Source organism: Pezoporus wallicus, unplaced genomic scaffold (genome assembly GCF_028554395.1).
Source record: "Pezoporus wallicus isolate ANWC-B61680 ecotype Strahan unplaced genomic scaffold, APGP_CSIRO_Pwel_v1 contig_8341, whole genome shotgun sequence".
Classification (NCBI taxonomy): domain Eukaryota; kingdom Metazoa; phylum Chordata; class Aves; order Psittaciformes; family Psittacidae; genus Pezoporus; species Pezoporus wallicus.
The window spans coordinates 2323654-2341732 of NW_026638083.1; the positions used below are offsets into that span (position 1 = coordinate 2323654).

Sequence of the window (18079 nt, forward strand, 5' to 3'; positions counted from 1 at the left end):
TCACTCAGCACCACGCTGGGCACAGGGCGGGTTGTGCTGCCTGCCCAGGGGCACAGAGCTGCTCCTGCCCGCACACCGGGGGACACGTCCTGTGGTTGGGGGACTGTGGCCACAAAGGGTTGTGCAGAGGGACAGCCCCAAGCCAGGCACCACGGCAGGGGATGAGCGCAGCCAATCGCTGGTGGGGTACAGGGAGTAGGAGCCCATCCCCGCGGCCTCTGTTCTGCTCTCTGGGACCAGCCTCAAGCACTGGAGGTGGCCTGGTCGCCACTTCTTGGCACAGTATCAGCTTGCCCTCAGCTTACCTGCTCCTGCTCGCTGTTCTGTGTCCCTAAAGGGACACAAGGGCGATGCTTCTACCTGTACCTGAAGGCACAGGGGCTGGTTTTACCCGTTTTAATAGAACACCTTTCCCTGTGTCACTCCCATTGCCAGCACAGAGCAGACAGGGACAAGCCTGTGCCACTCGTGGTGAGGACAGGGAGGGAGGGAGAGCTCCCTGCAGGCCTGGACAGGGAACCGAGGTGTTTACACTGGCACCACAGGCTGTTGATGGAGCCAGCCTCTCCCAGACCCAACAGCAGCTGTCAGCCCCATGGCACACACACACACACAGAGCACTGTTTGCTCAAGCCCAGGGGGACACGTACAGCAGAGCAGACATGAACAACCGGGTACCACACTCCCCTTCCTGCCGGGAGCAGAGCTGCAGGGATTGCACCCAAACACAGGCTCCTGTGCCTGCACTGAGGCTGCGGGATCCTGAGTGGCAGGTAAGGTGCTTCCTCCAGGGCCTGGATTGGAGGAGAGCTCCATCCACACAGGCACCACCTTCCTCTTCCTCAGGAGAGGTCCCTCCTGGTCCATGGCTTGGGGTGGGGCTGGGGCACAGCACATCAGCCCTTCTGCCCACTGGGACCACCCCTCGGTCACCAAAACCCCCCTGCACAAAGCAGGGGGTCAGCACCCTTCCACCCCCCAGCAACCCACCTCCCCCAGCTCCCACACACGACCAGGACTCTATTTAAATAACCAAAGGTGTATTTTTTTTTCTCTTTAAAGCACATATCATTGTCACCCCAATTAAAGTGAACAGCAGAAACTGCACACAGAGGCACTGCTCCCTCCTCCTGGGGAGGAGGCTGCAGGTCCCTCAGTGGACACCGTTCCCCTCAGGACCCTCCGTGACAGCCCCTTATCTGCCACTTACAAAGTGCTGGTTCAGTCCCCATCCTCCCACCCTGACCCGGCTGCAGCGGGTCTGACCCCTGAGTCTGTACTTGTTAAGGCCCCTCTGATAAAGCCCCCCCAGCCCCAGATCCCTGTTACAGGAATTCCCTGCCTTTCCCAGTGGAGGCTTTAACCCCCAAATGCCGTATGACTGCAATTCCACCAATGCAGGCTGCAAAAGCCATCTGCATTGGTTACCTGAGCAGCCCCATGCAGCTTGTCTCAAAGTTCCACACCCTGCACCATGAACAGGAGAGCAAAAGCCTCCCTCAACCCAAGCTAGAGGTGAAGGTTACCCCACAACCACAGGCCTGCTCCAGCCTTGCTCTTTGCAGAGGGCATCACCACTTGTGCGGCTCCCAGCAAGGGATGCAGGCTCCATCACCCCAAAGCACAGGGAAAATCCCTTTATGTGAACTGGAAAGGATCCGTTTCCCCCAGAGGGAGAGCTGAAGCCTTCAGCACCCGGTCACAGCTCCAGCTCACCCTCCCCGTGGCTTTGCAGGAGTTTTGCAAGCCCCGCAGAGCCACAGCTCCACTGAGATCAGCAAAGACATGAGACAGGCACCATCTTTCGGCCAGTGCTGACCATGACAAGTGGCAAAGCGAGCAGAACAGAGCCCTCTGCATCTGCAGCAGGTACCACACACCAGGACACCCGCTGGGAGCAGGCTGAGCCACCAGCACGGCACAAACAAGTCACCATGAGCACAGGTTCGCCCAGGGCTGACACAGCTGTAGGTTTTAAATACAAGCTGGTGGCTCTGAATGGTAGAAGCAAGCATGGGGCTTTGCTCAGAAGAGGCCTAAACCAGCAAGGCTGTACCACACCATACATCTGGCTTGGTCAGGTCGCCACTGCTGCACAAGGGCACTTGGTTCAGACAAGGCAATCAAGCCTGAAGACACACTGTGAGACCGAGCAGCCCTACACCTTCCCCTCTGCAGCCCCAGCTGAGGATATCAGCCCTGGTGCTTCCTTCAGAAGTGAAGGATTCTGCTCAGGAGTAACGCAGAGCCGCAGCACTAAACACTGCTGTGGCACAAGGACAATCCTCAGGAGACAGGCCCTGTCCCAGGGATACCCTGTGAGCTCCACCGGGCTGGTTGCCCAGGGAGGACACCGCTCCCTGCGCTGCTGAGAGCCAAAGTCTGCATTTTCACCCGATTCTCAGCCTTGGTTGAGCAGCATCAAGGTCATGCAGATACAAAGTGCTGCCTGTGGGACAGCCAGGCCAGCTCCAGCCTGAGCCTCCAGCCAGGCTCTCCTTGTCAGCCCACAGGAGCTGGGGAACTCACCTCTCTGGTCATTGAGCCCTTTGGTAGCACAAGTTTGATGCCTGAGAAATTCAGGGAAAGGAGACGTTTCACTGGGAGACAATGAACTCATAAGAGAAATCCACTCAACGGGGACCTCAGAGCTCGCTGGACACCCGTGTGTGCTGGTCCATGGTGTCCCGGCGTGACAAGTCACTGCAGAGGAAGAGAAGTCCCTTCGGGATTTGGCAACAGACAGGTCCCTTCAGCCACCACCACACGGTAACGCCACTGGAGAAGCATCTAAGATGAGTCCTTTGCCTCACTTGGACGGCCCGACAGCATGAAGAAGGTCTCCCTCATGGTGTGATAACATCTGTCAGTGAGGTCAGAGACATCATCTGATGTCAGGCCTTTGGTCTCGATTGGAGGCAGAACCTCAACCTTGATTTTGCCTGGGAACAAGAAGAGCCTATGAGAATGCACACCAGTTACGAGGAGAGGTGGTGCCCCATTTTAAATCAAAACATCCCCCAGTGTTTGTTGGAGCCCAGGTTCTGGTGCCAAGAGCTTTGAACTGGCTCCACACATGTCCCACAGGGACTCCTCCTGCTCACCCCAGCTCTGCTTCCCTCCCACACCCATAGGTCTCCTCTGGGCATGGCTTCAACCCTGTCCTCGAGTGACTGTAAAGACCCTCAGGCTCTGGTACCTGATGTAAATAGTTTCTTCTTTGGGTTATAGAAGCTGGTGAAGGAGGAATAAACCACAGGGATCACTGGGACCTTGGGGAAGAAGAGGAAAAACAGGAGTTACTTGCACTGCAGCAGCCCAGGGCAGGCCAGAGATTAGCAGCAGAGCTGACCTGGCCCAGCTCTCAGACACTGAGGGCACCACACAGTCCCACAGGCAAGACTCGCTCCCAAAGGCTGGGACAGCCAGGAACCAAATGGGATTCAAACCACTCCCAGCAACTGAAGGCACGGGGACATTTGGGCACTAGGACCAAGTTACACTTCAGCCCCCGGTCAGCACTGGCTCTCTGGGCAGGCTTCAAACCCAGGTATTTTCTGAGCCGCAGACTTTGGAAGGTGCCCGTTCTGACAGGCCTTGCCCTGCTGTGCAGGCACACGAGTGGGGCAGGCAGCTTGTGCGCCTTCAGCTTTTGAGCAAAGGGTCACCAGTTGCTCTCAGGGAAGGTTCAGAGAGGCAGACACACCAGGAGGGCACAGTCAGTGCTAGCAGACACAATCCACAGCCCATGACTCAGGGGGAGTGTCAGAGGTGGGTGCTTTTTCCACTGTCTCCTTTCTGCCAGCCCCTGCCCCGGTTGCATCACCCCAGCAGGAACGGCACGATGCAGGCTACACCCTGGGCTGGGCCAGTCGAACCCAGCGGATCTGGCGCCTACTCCCCTTCTCCAGGATCCTGCCCTAACACCTTTCTTAGGGAAAGCAGTTTCCCCTCAGGCCTGGGGTCATCCCAGCCCCAAGAAACGATGCCATGGGAAGGTAAAGCACCCATTCCCTCCATCTCCCCGCTGGCACCCAGTTCCCAGCACTGGGAACCGAGCAGGGTGGCCCAGGCAGCACCGCCAGGCCTTCAGCATCCCTGGCACAGTGCCCCGGAGCTCTGCCCAGGCAGGCACCACCTCCAGGAGCACCCACAGCTCCAGCAGCCAAGGAGCAATTTGCCTACTCCCAGATCTTGTCATCTTCGAGAAGGCATTTAAGACATAAAGAAGTACCATCAGGCTGTCTGGAAGGGAGCAGCTATTTCCACACAGAACAAGCCCAGGTGTTGCTCCAAACCACCAGCATTAACAACTCTGGATCAACAAACACCACACTATTGCATCCTGGGGGATTGGGAAATGCATCAACAGCTCTGGGGTTCCCCAAGAGCTTGCTGGGCTCCTGGCCAGAAGGGAGCTCTGTGCTGTGCTCCCAGGAGCAGGGCATGGACACGGCACCCCACGCTGCCAGGCAGCCACCTTTAAAGCCTAGAGCCAGGGAGACAACTGTGCCTGTCCCCACCTCTGCCCTCCAGATGGGACACCAGGGCTGCAGTGCCGGGGTGGTCCCCAGAGAGGACAAGGCAGCTTCTCCACTGTCTGCAGCCACCCATCCACAGGGGCCAAGTCACTCCTGCAGGAGATGGAAAAGGCTCCCAGCTCCTGCTGGGCAGTGCTTATGACACCTAAAGGTGGTTTAACTGAGGAGCTCAGCTGTGAAACAACTCACTAGAGAGCAAGTGAACCACACCATGACCAGTGTGCAACACCCACTGTGGAACTCCCAGGGTCCCCAGCAGGGGCACAGCACCATTACCTGTGCCTGGATAGCGAGATGGAACGCTCCTTTCTTGAAGGGCAGGAAGTCCCCGGTGCAGTTCCTCGTGCCCTCTGGGTACACCCACACCTTCACCTGCACATGGAGAGATAAGGCTCCACTCCAGCAATCCGCTTCAAGCGCTCCTTCCTGCCGGCCGAGCCACCAGCCAGCCTTGCCAAAAGCTGCAGATGAGCCAGCACCAGGAGTGCCACCTGGGATGCCCAGCACATGCCACCCCTCCAAGCACCATGGTCACACTCACGTTTTCAGCCACCATAGTCTTGGCCACCTCTGACATCACCATCTTGGCACTGGTGGTGCTCTTCCTGTTGATGAAGATGACGCCACCGAGGTACATGATGAGCCCCACGAAGCCCGTGTACAGCAGCTCCTTCTTGCCCACCTGGACACAGTTGTCAGGCAGCACCTCCATCAGCCCTAACATGACGGCAGAGGATGAGACCCAGGAGTCACCCCTCTGCCTGCATCCAGATGGAATGAGAGACATGATGCGAGGTGTGGAAGGGAGCACAAGGGACAGGGCAGTGCCTTGTTTCTCTACCGGCTTTTCTGCTGCCATCAGTAGATCAGAAGGAGACTCCACACAGCAGAATCACAGGGGCAGGGTGGCTGCAGGTCATAGCAAGACCCTCAAGAGGCAGGGTCCCTCCAGCACACTGACACACATGCTTGGCCAGCCAGGCTTTTAGTGGGTAGGGGTGTAAGGGGGAGCTGAGAAGCACCCGAAGCTGAGGAGTACCTGGGGTGCTGAATGGGGTGTGATTGCTCAGGGCGAGGGGAGAACCTTCCTGCATCAACACTGACAGGGAGAGCTGGACCAGTGGGCTCAGAAGCCCAGAGCGGCCAGGCAGGGGCTGCTTGGCCAGGGTATGTGAACAGGATTTCTAATGGTGAGCAAGACAACTGCTCCCTCCCCCCCCACTCCTCACCCATCATGTCGAGGATGCTCTGGTGGTTGGACACAATGATAGCAGGGCCCTCTACCTCGAAGTTTTCCAGTCCCTTCACCTCAAACCTCAGGCCGAAGAAATACTTGAAGGTCTTGACCACATTTTTGATGATTCTGCAGAAGAGAAGAGCAGTCATCAGCAGGGCAGGGGAGGGGAGGGGAGATAGGGTATGCTACCCACAGGGTGGGTGGAAGGAGACAAGAGCACCTCTGTGACATAGAGCCTCCAGTCCCATCTGCCCTGTGGTCTACGCAGGTCCAACCCAGTTGCATTTTAAGCCTTGTCTCCTCTGAGGGAATTTTACTGGAAGCCTGGGGGAAGCTGATTGTAAGCGAGGCTGGTACAGCCAAGCCCACATCTCCTTCAAGCTGACAGCATCAGCTCACAACCAGGCTCACTATGGGCTCTTTGGTACAGGCAAGTCCAGCCCAGCGCAGCTGCAAGAGCCCTACACACAGGGCAAGCTGGAAGCCCTCCAAAGTCCAGGAGGGAGGGATGCTGGTTTCCACACTGCATCACAGACAGCTCTTCCCGCTGCCAGTCCTACCCACTGGGTGCTGTTTCCCCTGTGCCATAACTGTTGCCTGCTCTGATGCCACCCATGTTTTCCTCCTGCCATCAGCAGAGCCCCACATGTTGTTCCAGCAGTTCCCCTTGGAGCTGCCACTCCCAGCACATGGGCATTAACCTGCACACCCGTCACCCAAGGAAGGCTCTGCCAGTTCTGCTGCTCACAGTGCTGCAAGATGCTGCTTAATCATACAAACATGGTGCCATCGTGCCATGAAGTCCAAGAAGAGATGAGAGTGAAAGAAATACTTCCCTGCACAACACAAGGATGAAAGCAACAAAGCTCCCACACAGCCTGGCATAGGCAAGGTGCCCCCGGCAAACCCATCTTCAAGCAAGCACTTCTGCCTGTCACTTCACTTCCCCAGTGGATCCACAGGTCTGTCCACAGAGCTCCCAGCTTTCTTCTGTGCCCAAGGGCTGGCAGGAGACACCAGTCATGCCCTTGCTGAGCACACCCAGCACTGGTCACCAGCGCACGGAGCAGGGCCCATCCACACCACCCGGGCAGGTGGGAGCTGGAGAGCCTCCAACTGGGCCAGAGGACACAGCCAGGCGCTGGCAGCACACAGGGGCTATTTTGGGCAGGGAACAGCCATTTGCCAGGGCTGGAAGCAGAGGAGCTTGCACGTGAAACCCTCAGCCACCAGCTCGCCTCGGCTCTCCCCTAGGGCAGACTCAGGTGCTGACCCCTGCCCTCCAGCAAGCATCTGGATGTCCTGCTTTAGGGCCCTCCTTCTCCTTGGCAAATGGGGGGAAGCTCTCCTCCTTGCATGACATGACAGAGGGACCACTGCCAGCTTCTCCCCCACCACAGGGCCCAGCCTGGGAAGCACCCCTGACACCCAGGGCAGGAGGTGAGCACCCAGCCAGTGCCTCACCGCAGCCTGGCAGCAGCTCCAGCATCTGCTCTCCAAAAGCATCCCCACCTGAGAGTCTCCACATCTTCAACTGCACACCTCTGCCAGCGTGACCTTCCCCCAGCTGGCTCCTACCCTCACTGGGGTCCATATCCCCATGGGGCACCCTGCCACGTAGGCTATGCCTGTGCCAGCCCTGACACAGGAGTTCAGGCCAGGCCAGTGCCCACAGGTGACACAGCTCAGTAACAGCACTATCACTCCCTGTCATTAAGAGGTGCTCAAAGGTTAGAGCCACACCAAGGGAAGGGACACAGGAGGTGGCCAGGACCTGCAGCAAGGTTACACAGTGCAGCCCAGGTGAGAAGAGGCAGGGTGACAGGAATCAGTGGGGTCACAGGGATGCTGTGACACCAGACTGACCTAAATCCCACTTCTCCTGGGTCCCGACTGCCAACCAAAAAGGAGGTCACTGCTCTGGAAGTCACACAGCTCAGGAGCTGCTGGGAGAGGCTGGTTACACATTACTCAAGAGCAAGCATCCAACTTCCTCCTGCCAGTGCAGAGCCAGCCTTGCCTTGCACAAGATGTGGCGTGAGCTGAAAGAGGGAAAGGGGCAGAGCTCAGAGCAAGCAGAGATCCACCAGCGGCCCTGCTGAGGGGCCACGTCACCCACGGGGTTAAGCAGATGAGCTCCACTCCCCTCCAACACTGCAAGCAGCAGCTCTGCTGGTACAAACCACCCTGACCTGGGGTAGTCACAGCTGCAGAGAGCTCCAAGTCTGATGCACAAGAGTAGAAAAGAGGGAATGTGCCTTTTGAGTGCATCCAAACCACCTGAGTCCCTGTGCTTTGCTTCATAGCCTGTGACAGAGGCCTCGTCAGGATCCTCTGATTTTCCAGGACTGCTTCCCAGATAAGAAGCTCTTACAAGAGGTTTCACCTCTAGATAAACGCTCTATCTCTGTCAGACATGAGGGCAACCTCTTCCAAGTCACAACAGCTTGGCACCAGAGCCAGGAGCACAGCAAGGACAGGGTGTTCTGCACCTGGCAGCCATGCTGTGATCACTGCCTGTCCACCAGCACATGCTCTGCTCCAACCCCTTCCTCGACCTGGGATAAGCAGACTGGGATGCTGCAGGAATGAGTTCACTGGATCACCTCTGCCACAGACCTCCCAGCGGCTGGCATACCCAGCCAGCATCATCAGCCAGTGCCAGCACATGGAAATGACAGGCTTAAGTTACAGGAAAAGGGCGGTTCTGGCCTAAATTCAGCCCCAAGTTTCAACACGAGGAGCTGCTCAGTGCAAAGAGCTGTTGTTTCCAAAGAGTTCCTTCAAGTTGACACAAATTTTACAAGCTTTAGGGGTGGGGAAGGTGGGGGGGTTGCCTCTAACTGCCGTCACAGAGCCTCACAAAGCTGGTGATGCACTGGAAAACTGCTCCTGGGCAAGCCAAGGCAACCAAGGCTGCAGAGGCAGCTAGGCTGGAGCTCCCGGGGCAGATTGCTGCTGCCAGCGCCCGGGCCCACAGCACCAGGGCGGACCAGAGCCCACAGGGCAGCACATCGTGCACTGCCGCGCTCGCTCCACCCCGAGCCCTGCCTGCCAGAGCCACACTGCGAAGCAAAGTCCACCTCCACCAGCTGAAACGCTGCCCAACCTTTGATCCAACGGATGCACCAAGGCAACGGGGCTACGCTTCCCTCGGCACCCGCAGAACTCGAGCTGGGCTGGGATGGTCGGAGCAGGTAACAACCGGCCTGTGGGAGAGCGGAGCAAGGAGCCCGAGCTCTCCCGTGCCAGCTCTGCGCTCACAGCGCTGCTCCCAACCACACCGCGAGCAGCCCGCAGAGCGGGGCCTGGCGGCAGCAAGCACAGGCTCCACGGCCCCGGGCCGAGGGCAGCGCGCTGACCGCTGCTCTGCCCGCCGGGAACCGGCCCCACACACAGCCGCAGAGCGCTGTCACGGAGCTCACGGCCCCTCACCACGGCACCGGCCGCCATCCTCACACCCATCCCCGACGGCGCTCTCTGCACAGCCCGCACCGGCGCGGCCCAGAGGGCACCACCGAGGCCTCCATCCTCACACCGAGGTGCCGGGGGCCACCGCCACCCTCCGCGTCCCCGCACAGCGCGGCCGGGCCTGAAGCCGATCCCCCCCGCCCCGGGCTGCGCTGCACCGCCGGGCCCCGGTGCGGCCGCGCTCACCCACCTCATGTTGCGGACGGTGCGGCCGCCGTTGAGCAGCAGGCAGGCGGGCGCGGCCAGCAGCGAGCCCAGCACACAGAGCACGCAGTACCAGCCCAGGCGCAGCGCGAAGCCCACGGCGGGGCTCAGCTCGGCCAGGACATGGAGCAGCAGCAGCACCGCCGCTCCCCACAGCAGCCACCCCGGCTCCATGCCGCCGACTTCGGCCGCGCTCCCCGTCCCAGCAACGGCCTCCGCCGCCGAGACGGGCGCTGGGCGCTGACCCCGCCTTATGTGGGCGGCCCGGCCCCGGCTGCTCCGCTCCGCTCCGCCCAGGCCCGGCCCTCCCCGCCGCTCCCCTCCGCCGGGTCCCGCCCGGCTGCCGGTGCCGTGTGGGTCCGGCTGCCCTCGGGGCTCGTTGAGGGGCGGGTTTGGTTCCCTCATGGAGCCCGGGGAGGGCGGGCTTTGAGTCCCCTCATGTCGCCACGTCAGGGCTTGCACTGGCTCTGTGGTGCCATGGGAGGTCTTTGGGATCCCCTCACGCTGCCATGAGGGGGATTTCAGTCCACGGTGCCATGGGAGGTCTTTGGGATCCCCTCATAGTGCCGTGATGGGGTTTTCAGTCCCTTCATGGTGCTGTAGGAGGCTTTTGGGATCCCCTCGTGGTGCTAGGAGGGGGGTTTCAGCCCATGGCGCCATGGGAGGTCTTTGGGATCCCCTCACACTGCCATGAGGGGGTTTTCAGTCCCTTCATGGTGCCATGGAATGTCTTTGGGGTCCCCTCACGGTGCCATGAGGGGGTTCTTGGTCCCTCCTGTGCGGTACCCAGGTCTCCCACGACGGTTCTCACTAGCAGAGCTCAGCATGGCCCCGCTGTGGCACATCGCCATCACCCCATCTCCCTTCCTGCGCCTCGCCCGCACTCGTCATGGCGCCCGATGCTGGCACAAACAGCGCTGAGTGGGCCGGGGCCGCCCCGCTGGCGCTGGGGTTAGGGCAGGATCAGGCCCAGCAGCTCTGTGGGCAGAGAAAGCACATGTGCTGGCACTCACACAGGGTTTGCAACACCACTTAGAGCCAAACCCCGGTCCCATCGGCAGCCTTGATCCCACCGGGGTAAGGCTGCAGCCCCAGCACCCCCTCAGCGCCCCCAGCACCCAGAAAACTCAAAGGGGTTGTCCTGTTCCAAAGGACACTTGTTCCCTCGGCTTTCCTTAGAGGCAGCGGGCTGCCCCCAAATGAGCTGTCGCCAAAGCAGAGGGGACCTCACTGCGTTTCCCTGCTCCCCAGCAGCTTGAACGCTTGAAGCAGAGGACAAGCTCCTTCCCTGAGCTGTGCTGCCAGGCAATGACATCTCAGCGCTGGTCTCATGATTCCTGCTAATGCCACAGAGAACCCTGATTGTGTTAGCATCTCCACGCAGCATTAGATTAATCCTCCGGCCTGCGTGCTGCCGGCTGCTCCGAGCACCGCGCCAGCCACCGTATGCCTGGGAAGTCACCCAGACCTTTCTGGCTGAGCACACGCTGGGCCCGGAGCGATCCTGCGTGATCCTCGTGACTTTCCCCTCTGCTGACCGCAGAAGAAAGGGTGCTGTGTCACCGGGGCACCGCGCTGCCCATCTGCCCAGCTCGCAGCTGCCGGCTGCCGTTGGGAACCCGAAATGGGAATGGCAGCGCGGCCGCGGCAAACAGCGGCAGACACGGCTCCACACGTGGGCTCCGAAAGGAGCTTGGCTGCAATTCCCTTCTCCCCAGCAGCTTATCTGGAGTGATGCAAATGCAACGTTTAATATCAGCCTGCAGCTCAAGGAAAGGCAGGGATTTCTGATGTCAGATTAGAAGGCAGACATGGGCCTGCCTGCTTGCAGCAGAGCTGTCACGCTGAGTGGTTTCATAAGGCAAAGCGGTTCTGCTGCCAGATGACGGCAGCCATCAATGTGCATCAACATGACCATAACAAATAGCCTGATGGGAGCGGGCCCTGAGCCTCTGCGGGCTGTGTAACACAACAGGGACCGTGGCACCCCCTGAAATGGGGCTGGGTTTGGGCTGAGGCAAAGGCAGCCCCTTCCTGCCCTCCCAAGGTCCAGCACCCAGAATGAAGCAGTTCCAATTTCCTTTACCCCCCCATCTCCTCAGGTTGCAGGGTGTGGTTTGCATATTTACACCAGACTGAATTATTTAGATACAGTGCAAGGCAATCTGTGTGAACGGGGTCCAGAGACACAGGCAGGAGCTGAGCAGTCAATTCTCCATGTCAGGTGCTGCCTGTTGAGAGTGTTTGTGGCACCCAGGGTCCCCTAGCACCCATAGCAGAGACCTCAGGAAGCTACACCAGGCACGAGCACTAACAGCAAAGCATGGAGAGCTGGAAGGTCCATGCAGCATTACTGATGGTGGGATTGCTGAGGCCGGGCCCATGAAAAGTCAATAAAGCTTTACCAGCCTTGGCCCTAGTTTTATGGTGTTATAACAATCCATCTCTGGGTTTTATCTTTATTTGTCTTTATTGCTTCCCTTGGAAACACCATGGGACCTCCCTTTGGATGACTGGCTTCTGACTGGAACAGAAAGGGAGCCAGGGAGAACATCTCCCATGCAGGGAAAAGGTGTGTGGGGAAGTGAAAGCACTCAGTGGGGTGGGACGGAAGGAGGGATGTGCCCGTCACCCAGCATCACCTCGCAGGGCTGTGAAGCAGTCGGAGGCTTGGGGCTGAGGTGCTCAGCCCCTGTTTGCAGAGTGGTGTCTTGCTCCCCGCTGCCTCCCCGTGCCTCTGCCCTTGACGTCCCCCAGTGTCTTTGGCATCTCTACCCATCAGCCTGCTTCCCTTCGCCTCCTGCCAAGGGACACGTGTTGAAAGCAGCAGCTGGCTTTGGTGACATTAAAAGCCAGGGGAGGAGGAAACACCAGCCAAGCCTCCTTGCTCTTGGCCATGTCAAAGCATGTGGGTGGCTGTGAGTCCTCCTAGGGAGGGCAGCACAAAGCCATGGCTTGCTCAAGCTCCTAGACAGCAACCCCTGCTGCTGGGTGGTGCATAGCAGCCTCCATGTCAGGGACTTGTGGACACTAGGAAGATCTATGTACCTAACTTATTCTAGACTTCTGCCAGTCCATCCATCCATCCATCCATCCATCCATCCTCTTCCCTCTTCACCTGTCTCCACCAGCAGCTGGCTTTGAGAGATCTTGGAGCCTGGAGTCACTGAGTCTCACCTCTGTGCAGGTCAGGGTACATACTACAGCCCAGCATCATGACACAGATGCAGTTATGCTGCTACAGCTTGCTCCAGGTTGGCATACTGGTAACCTGGGCCATCTTTGCATCAGTGAGCAAGGCTGTCCTAAGGGCTGACACCACCAGGATGGCATCACTGGAACCTCCTGGAAGTGTTGCCCTGGCAAACACAGCTGGGCTGTGCTGTATCTACAGCTGCAGGCTGCTTGGCGAGGCAAAGATGGTGGCCAAGAGCAGTTTGGGTGAAGGCTGTGGGTGAATCCCATTTCCCTCTCACTTGTTTCAGCCTAAAAGGGCACCAGTGCATGGAGACGAAGTCCTGCTGCTGCTCCTCATGTTGGTGGTGTGGAAGCCCAGGGCTGAGCCATCACACCCACAGGCAGAGCTCCAGCCTGACCCCAGCTGCTGTGTTGGCTCCAGGTGCCCATGGTCACACTTCCTTTCGTGGCTGCGCTTGTCAGTAATGACACAGTGCTCTTGTGACAGCAGAGTAAACACTTGGGGAGGAACTGGGCTCTTGACTCAGTGTGGTTTGGAGTGAGTGCTGCAGTTACCCACAGGACTGGGTAGCAAAAGGGCTCTGCAAAAACAAACGATTGCTAAACTGCTGTGGTGAGGATGCTGTGAGGGCTGGAGCATCCCTGCTCTGGAGCCAGGCTGAGCAAGCTGGGTGATTCAGCCTGAAGAAGAGAAGGCTCCTGAAGGGGAGACCTTAGAGCAGCTCCAGTGCCTAAAGGGGCTGCAGGAAACCGGGAGAGGGGCTTTGGGCAAGGGCCTGTAGGGACAGGACAAAGGGAATGGCTTTAACCTGCCCGAGGGGAGACTGAGATGAGCTCTTAGGCAGAAGCTCTTCCCTGGGAGGGTGCTGAGGCGCTGGCACAGGGTGCCCAGAGAAGCTGTGGCTGCCCCATCCCTGGCAGTGCTCAAGGCCAGGTTGGACACAGGGCTTGTAGCAAGCTGCTCTTGTGGAAGGGGTCCCTGGCCATGGCAGGGGTTGGAGCTGGATGAGCTTTAAGGTCCCTTCCAGCCCAAACCAGGCTGGGATTCTCTGGTGCTGTGATTCTGCAGACACAGCCTCCAGTGGTCACTGGAAAGACAAAGAGCCTGAGGGAGTCTGACTCTGGAAACACACCATTAAGAGAATTGCAAAAGCTATATTGCAAAAGTATATTAGATAGTCAGAGCCTTCCTTCCTGTAACTTTTGCTCACCTACAGAGAGCTCTATTGAGAAGGAAACAGCATTATCTGCTCAGCTGTTTGCTCCAGCCAGCTGGGGTTTATGGTCCTGTTTGCCAGGGGCCGGAGCACTTGATGGCTCTCAGGCCCCACAAAACCTGTGCTGTGTCTTACTTCGGAGCTTGCCTTTTCTCTGCCTTGAACAACATTTAAATCCATGGAAGACATGAGGCTGATTTGGCACCATGTGTGGTTGCATGAGGAACCCCACACAAGCTGGCTGTCGGGGAGGCTGGAGATGCGTTTGCACCATCAGGAGCGGATTCTGCTCAGATCCCTACACCCCCAGAACCGGGTTTAACTTTTTCCTCCTGGCAGGCTTTGCCAAAACCGGGAGGCAGCAAAAACATGCGGCAGCAGGATCTCACTACTGCTTCCCATTCACACGCCCAGGCTGGAAATCCCCCTGCACCCGGCTTCTGTGCAAGGCATCACAGCACCCGCACAGGCAAGGCTCGGGGTGAAATGGGAGTAAGCCCAGCACAGGACACAGCCTTGGACGTGACATCTGGATCTGCTGCCGATGGCAGTGTCCCCATCGCTCCTGTCCTGCTGCCGCACATCCCTTTGCTGCCGATGCGTAGCTGTAATTACAGGGAAGAGGAAGATCCCGTTTCCCCCCGGGAGCTGCTGTAATTACCACAGCGCAGTGGCCCATGAGAGCAGTGGGAGCCTGGGCTTTGGGAGTTGAGTGTGTTGTGCCCCAGGGAGGAAAGGGAAGCTCAGATCCACTGGGATCCCTGTCCCTGTCTCCAAACAGGCATTTCCTTACTCTGAAGCATCACTTGGTACCTGCTGGGTGCAGGCCCTGCTCGCTCTTCCTGTGCCCCCTCCAGCACACAGCAGTGTGATGTTCCTAGAGGGCCTTTGGGCTAAGTCTGCAAGTGCAACTAAACAGCTCAGCTCCTGTGTCCTGGGTCTTTTCCTCAAGCTGAGCTCATCCGGTGGGATCCCGCACCACCTCCGTGGTCCCACTGCCTGCAGCAGCGCATGGGGCTCACACTGTCCCATTGCCTCCCTTTGCAGTCACCTTTGAAGGCGATCCCATCCTCCTGCTCCTGAGCACATCTCCAGCCTCCTGCTCCAGCTCCCCAAGGGAAATGGGCTCCAGCACCTCACAGGCACTCGCTGGGGCTCAGCACAGGAGCTGCTAGGGGAAATGACCTGGGTGTTGCTGCCGTGGAGCGATGGAAATGTACTGACACCGCTGGGCAGGGCGGGAGGGAGCGGGGCAAGGACGGTTTCTCTTGCAAACAACTCCAGTCTTGCCACAGGAATGAGCTCCCGGTCTTGTCGATGGCAGCAGCACTGCAGGCTGAGCCTTGGGACAGGGCTGCACCCCTGAGGGAGCTGCTGGCACCCATCGCACCGCTGCCAGGCAGCAACTGCGTATAGCAGAGGCAGCATGAAACCGGTACCGAGCACACTTCAGGCATATTGGCTCTTCCTGGGGTCCTTGTGTGAGAACAGAGGGTCGGGGTGGTTTGGGGTGCTGGGATACCTGGAATCAGATGCCACGTGCTCCCTGGGTGATCCCTTCTCATTGCCAGCTTTTTGCTGGCTCAGGATCTACTCGAGGTGCCAGAGTCCAGCGCGAGGTGGATTCTTTCCTGGCAGGCCTCCCTGGCTGCTGGAAGCAAACCACGCTGGCGAACATCCACAACAGGAATATGTCTCCATGAAACAGTTTTCCCCCGTTATTGATTAATGCTTTTAATGACTCCAGCTAAAAAAAACCTCTTGTAGTTGCCGCCTGTCACAGGAGATCAATGGAGCAGCATTAGCAAGAGATACGGAGGCAAACTGTCCTGGGCAGCTCCGTGCACAGCCAGCCCTGGGAGCAGCGCCGCTGCTGCTCCATCAATAGTTCAGCATGACCTCTCCCTCTTGCTTGCTCTCCCCCCTGAGCTCGCTGGGCAGCAAAGCCCGCTCCGAGCTTTCACAAGGACTTGATTACAACTATCCCGATTGATCTGGGATGTGAAGAATAAAGGGGCCTCCTAAGCCAGCTGTCTGCATTGGGAAAGCTCAAGTGGCTGTGCAGACAGGGTCAGACCCTCGCTGATTCCTGTGTGCTCAGGACCCTGCTCATGTGGTTGTGGAGAATACACTGGGCGTTGGATGGAGTCAGTTCCTCATGACAAATGCAGTCCTGCTTGTCCCTAGGCTTTCCCAGTCAGCTCCCTGTGCTGCTGGGGCCTTTTGGGAGTCCATCACCGCAGGAGCCACCAAGCCCAGTCCCTCCCGGCTCCCTTTATGTGATATCCCAAAGGAGAAATCCATGTCCTGGCCCATGGAGCAATAGGAGGGGGTCCTGTGGAGGGGCTGGGGGCTACAAGGGCTGTCTGCAGGCACTGCGGAGGGAGGAATTCCCTGGGTTGCAACTCCTAATGCAAGCCCTGGGAATAAATAACTCCATAACCAGCTGAGCCAGTGCAGGGATCTGCTGCTCAGCCTCCTTGTCCATGCTCCTTTGCAAATTCCTTTTCTCCCTTGGCTGGGAAGAGCCCATGGCTGGCACATGACAGAAATCCTAATGAGCATGGTTCCCCTTGCAGAGCTCCTGGCCACAGCCACCACGTTCTGCCTTTACCCCTGGTGCTGCCCCTCTTCTACCCTATGGTCTGGTGCTGGGCTCTTAGCAAGGGGCAAGGACATCCCTGGGATGTCCCCAGCCCAGGGGAGTGGTGGTGAACAGAGGGTGAGACCCTCAAAGCACCCCCAGCAAGCTCTGCAGAGCTGCATGCCTGGCCCAAAGCACACAAGGAGCCTCAGCAGACCCCCCCCCCCCCCCCGAATTCCATAGTGCTTAATTACAAGGAGAAGGGCTTTGGAGAGGAAGCGGAGGGGGCGAGCACAGGCCAGATTGGAGGGAAGCTGGTGCTGGGGGTGGCTGTGCTGTCAAGCCAGAAGCACAAGAGCTGATTAGCATTTCTAATTATAACTGCAGCGCTCAGCCCCATCCGGGCCTGGCGGGCAGAGCCAGCTGTGGTGCTGTGCAGGAAGCACGGGCCGTCAGCCTCAAATCCTTAAAGGATGCACAGGAAAGAGCATTGGAGCCCGGCTCCATCAGCTCCTGATGGAACACCCGGTGCCATTGCAGCCCCCGGGGCAGAAATCCCGCTGGTTCCTGGCCATGGGGCTGATCCTGATGGCATCACTTGGGCAGGAGCAAGCAGAGCCCCTGTTTTGGTTCTGGGTCCTGCACCCCCAGCCAGGCAGCAGCAATGGGCACTGTGGGTGATGGCATCGGGCTGGTGTCACCCACCACTGATATCCCACCCGGGGGAAGGCAAAGAGTGCTCCGGAGGGGATGAGGGGACAGTGGAGGTCCTTGCCTGGTGCTCAGCACTGCTCTGTTTTTTGCTGTTAGCACCAGAGCTGGCAAGATAAATTATTCAGTATTGAATATCATTATCATGTAACTGGGTAAATATTATAGGTCAGCAAATGACTGTTCCAGGGCAGTGGGTGACCCATGAGGTCCTGTGTCCTCAGGGCACAGTGCTCTTGGCACGGCTGGGATGTGATCCGAGGAGTGTGCCAGTGGAAATCAGTGTGGGGCTTTCGTGGGCTAAGTGACTTAATCCAGGTAAAGATTCCCAGCTTGGAGATCAGCATCGACTGCTTCCGGCATCTTCTGGATGGTGACAGCTCCTGTGGGACCATATTCCCCACCTCCATGCAACCTGGAGGTGCTCAGGATGCTGCCTGCTGCTGGGATCCCATCAGGCAGTGCCGGGGATTTTGGGGAGGGGAGAGACCCCTGTCACAGCCCAGGCTGTGGGGTGGCAACACCAACATCTCCGGTTCCAGGTCCCCCCCGTGTCTGGAATACAAAGAGGAGATGGGCACCGTGGGGAGAGGTGTGCCTGCCCCTGCGCATGGGGTGTGAGAGATAATCCCACCTGCAGAATTTGTATTAGTTTGATTGCATTAATTATTCAGTGATAAGTGCTCATTAGGCATTCCAGCGATCAATACCGATCACTTCATTACTTGGCATATTACAGCTGGGGAAGGTCTGCTCGCTCCTAATTAGATTCCCTGGACAATCTACCCCAGAATGTGACAGAGCCCCGCGGACAGCTCCGTGGCACTTCCAGCCTCTCTCTGCTTGGGCCCAGGTGTTACCAGTGAGGGCTTCATTCTGTGCTCTGTACTCAGCCCCCTTCCGGGCACAGGAGGGT

The 18079-nt window shown here is 58.4% G+C and overlaps 1 protein-coding gene across 2 annotated transcripts; it reads right to left on the minus strand.

Moving 5' to 3' along the window:
* Window positions 1-1021: 1021 nt before the first annotated feature.
* On the minus strand, window positions 1022-9671 carry AGPAT2 (1-acylglycerol-3-phosphate O-acyltransferase 2). Of its 2 annotated transcripts, none has more exons than XM_057409154.1 (6): window positions 9440-9671; window positions 5826-5904; window positions 5083-5223; window positions 4818-4913; window positions 3200-3272; window positions 1022-2942 (listed from the first exon to the last, which is right to left on the minus strand). In XM_057409154.1, the coding sequence occupies exons 1-6, from the start codon at window positions 9625-9627 to the stop codon at window positions 2791-2793; spliced, it is 729 nt and encodes a 242-aa protein (XP_057265137.1). In that variant the 5' UTR covers window positions 9628-9671; the 3' UTR covers window positions 1022-2790. The 2 variants fall into 2 exon arrangements, with proteins under 2 accessions (XP_057265137.1, XP_057265135.1); XM_057409152.1 differs by having other exon boundaries at window positions 5083-5258; window positions 5771-5904.
* Window positions 9672-18079: the final 8408 nt, after the last annotated feature.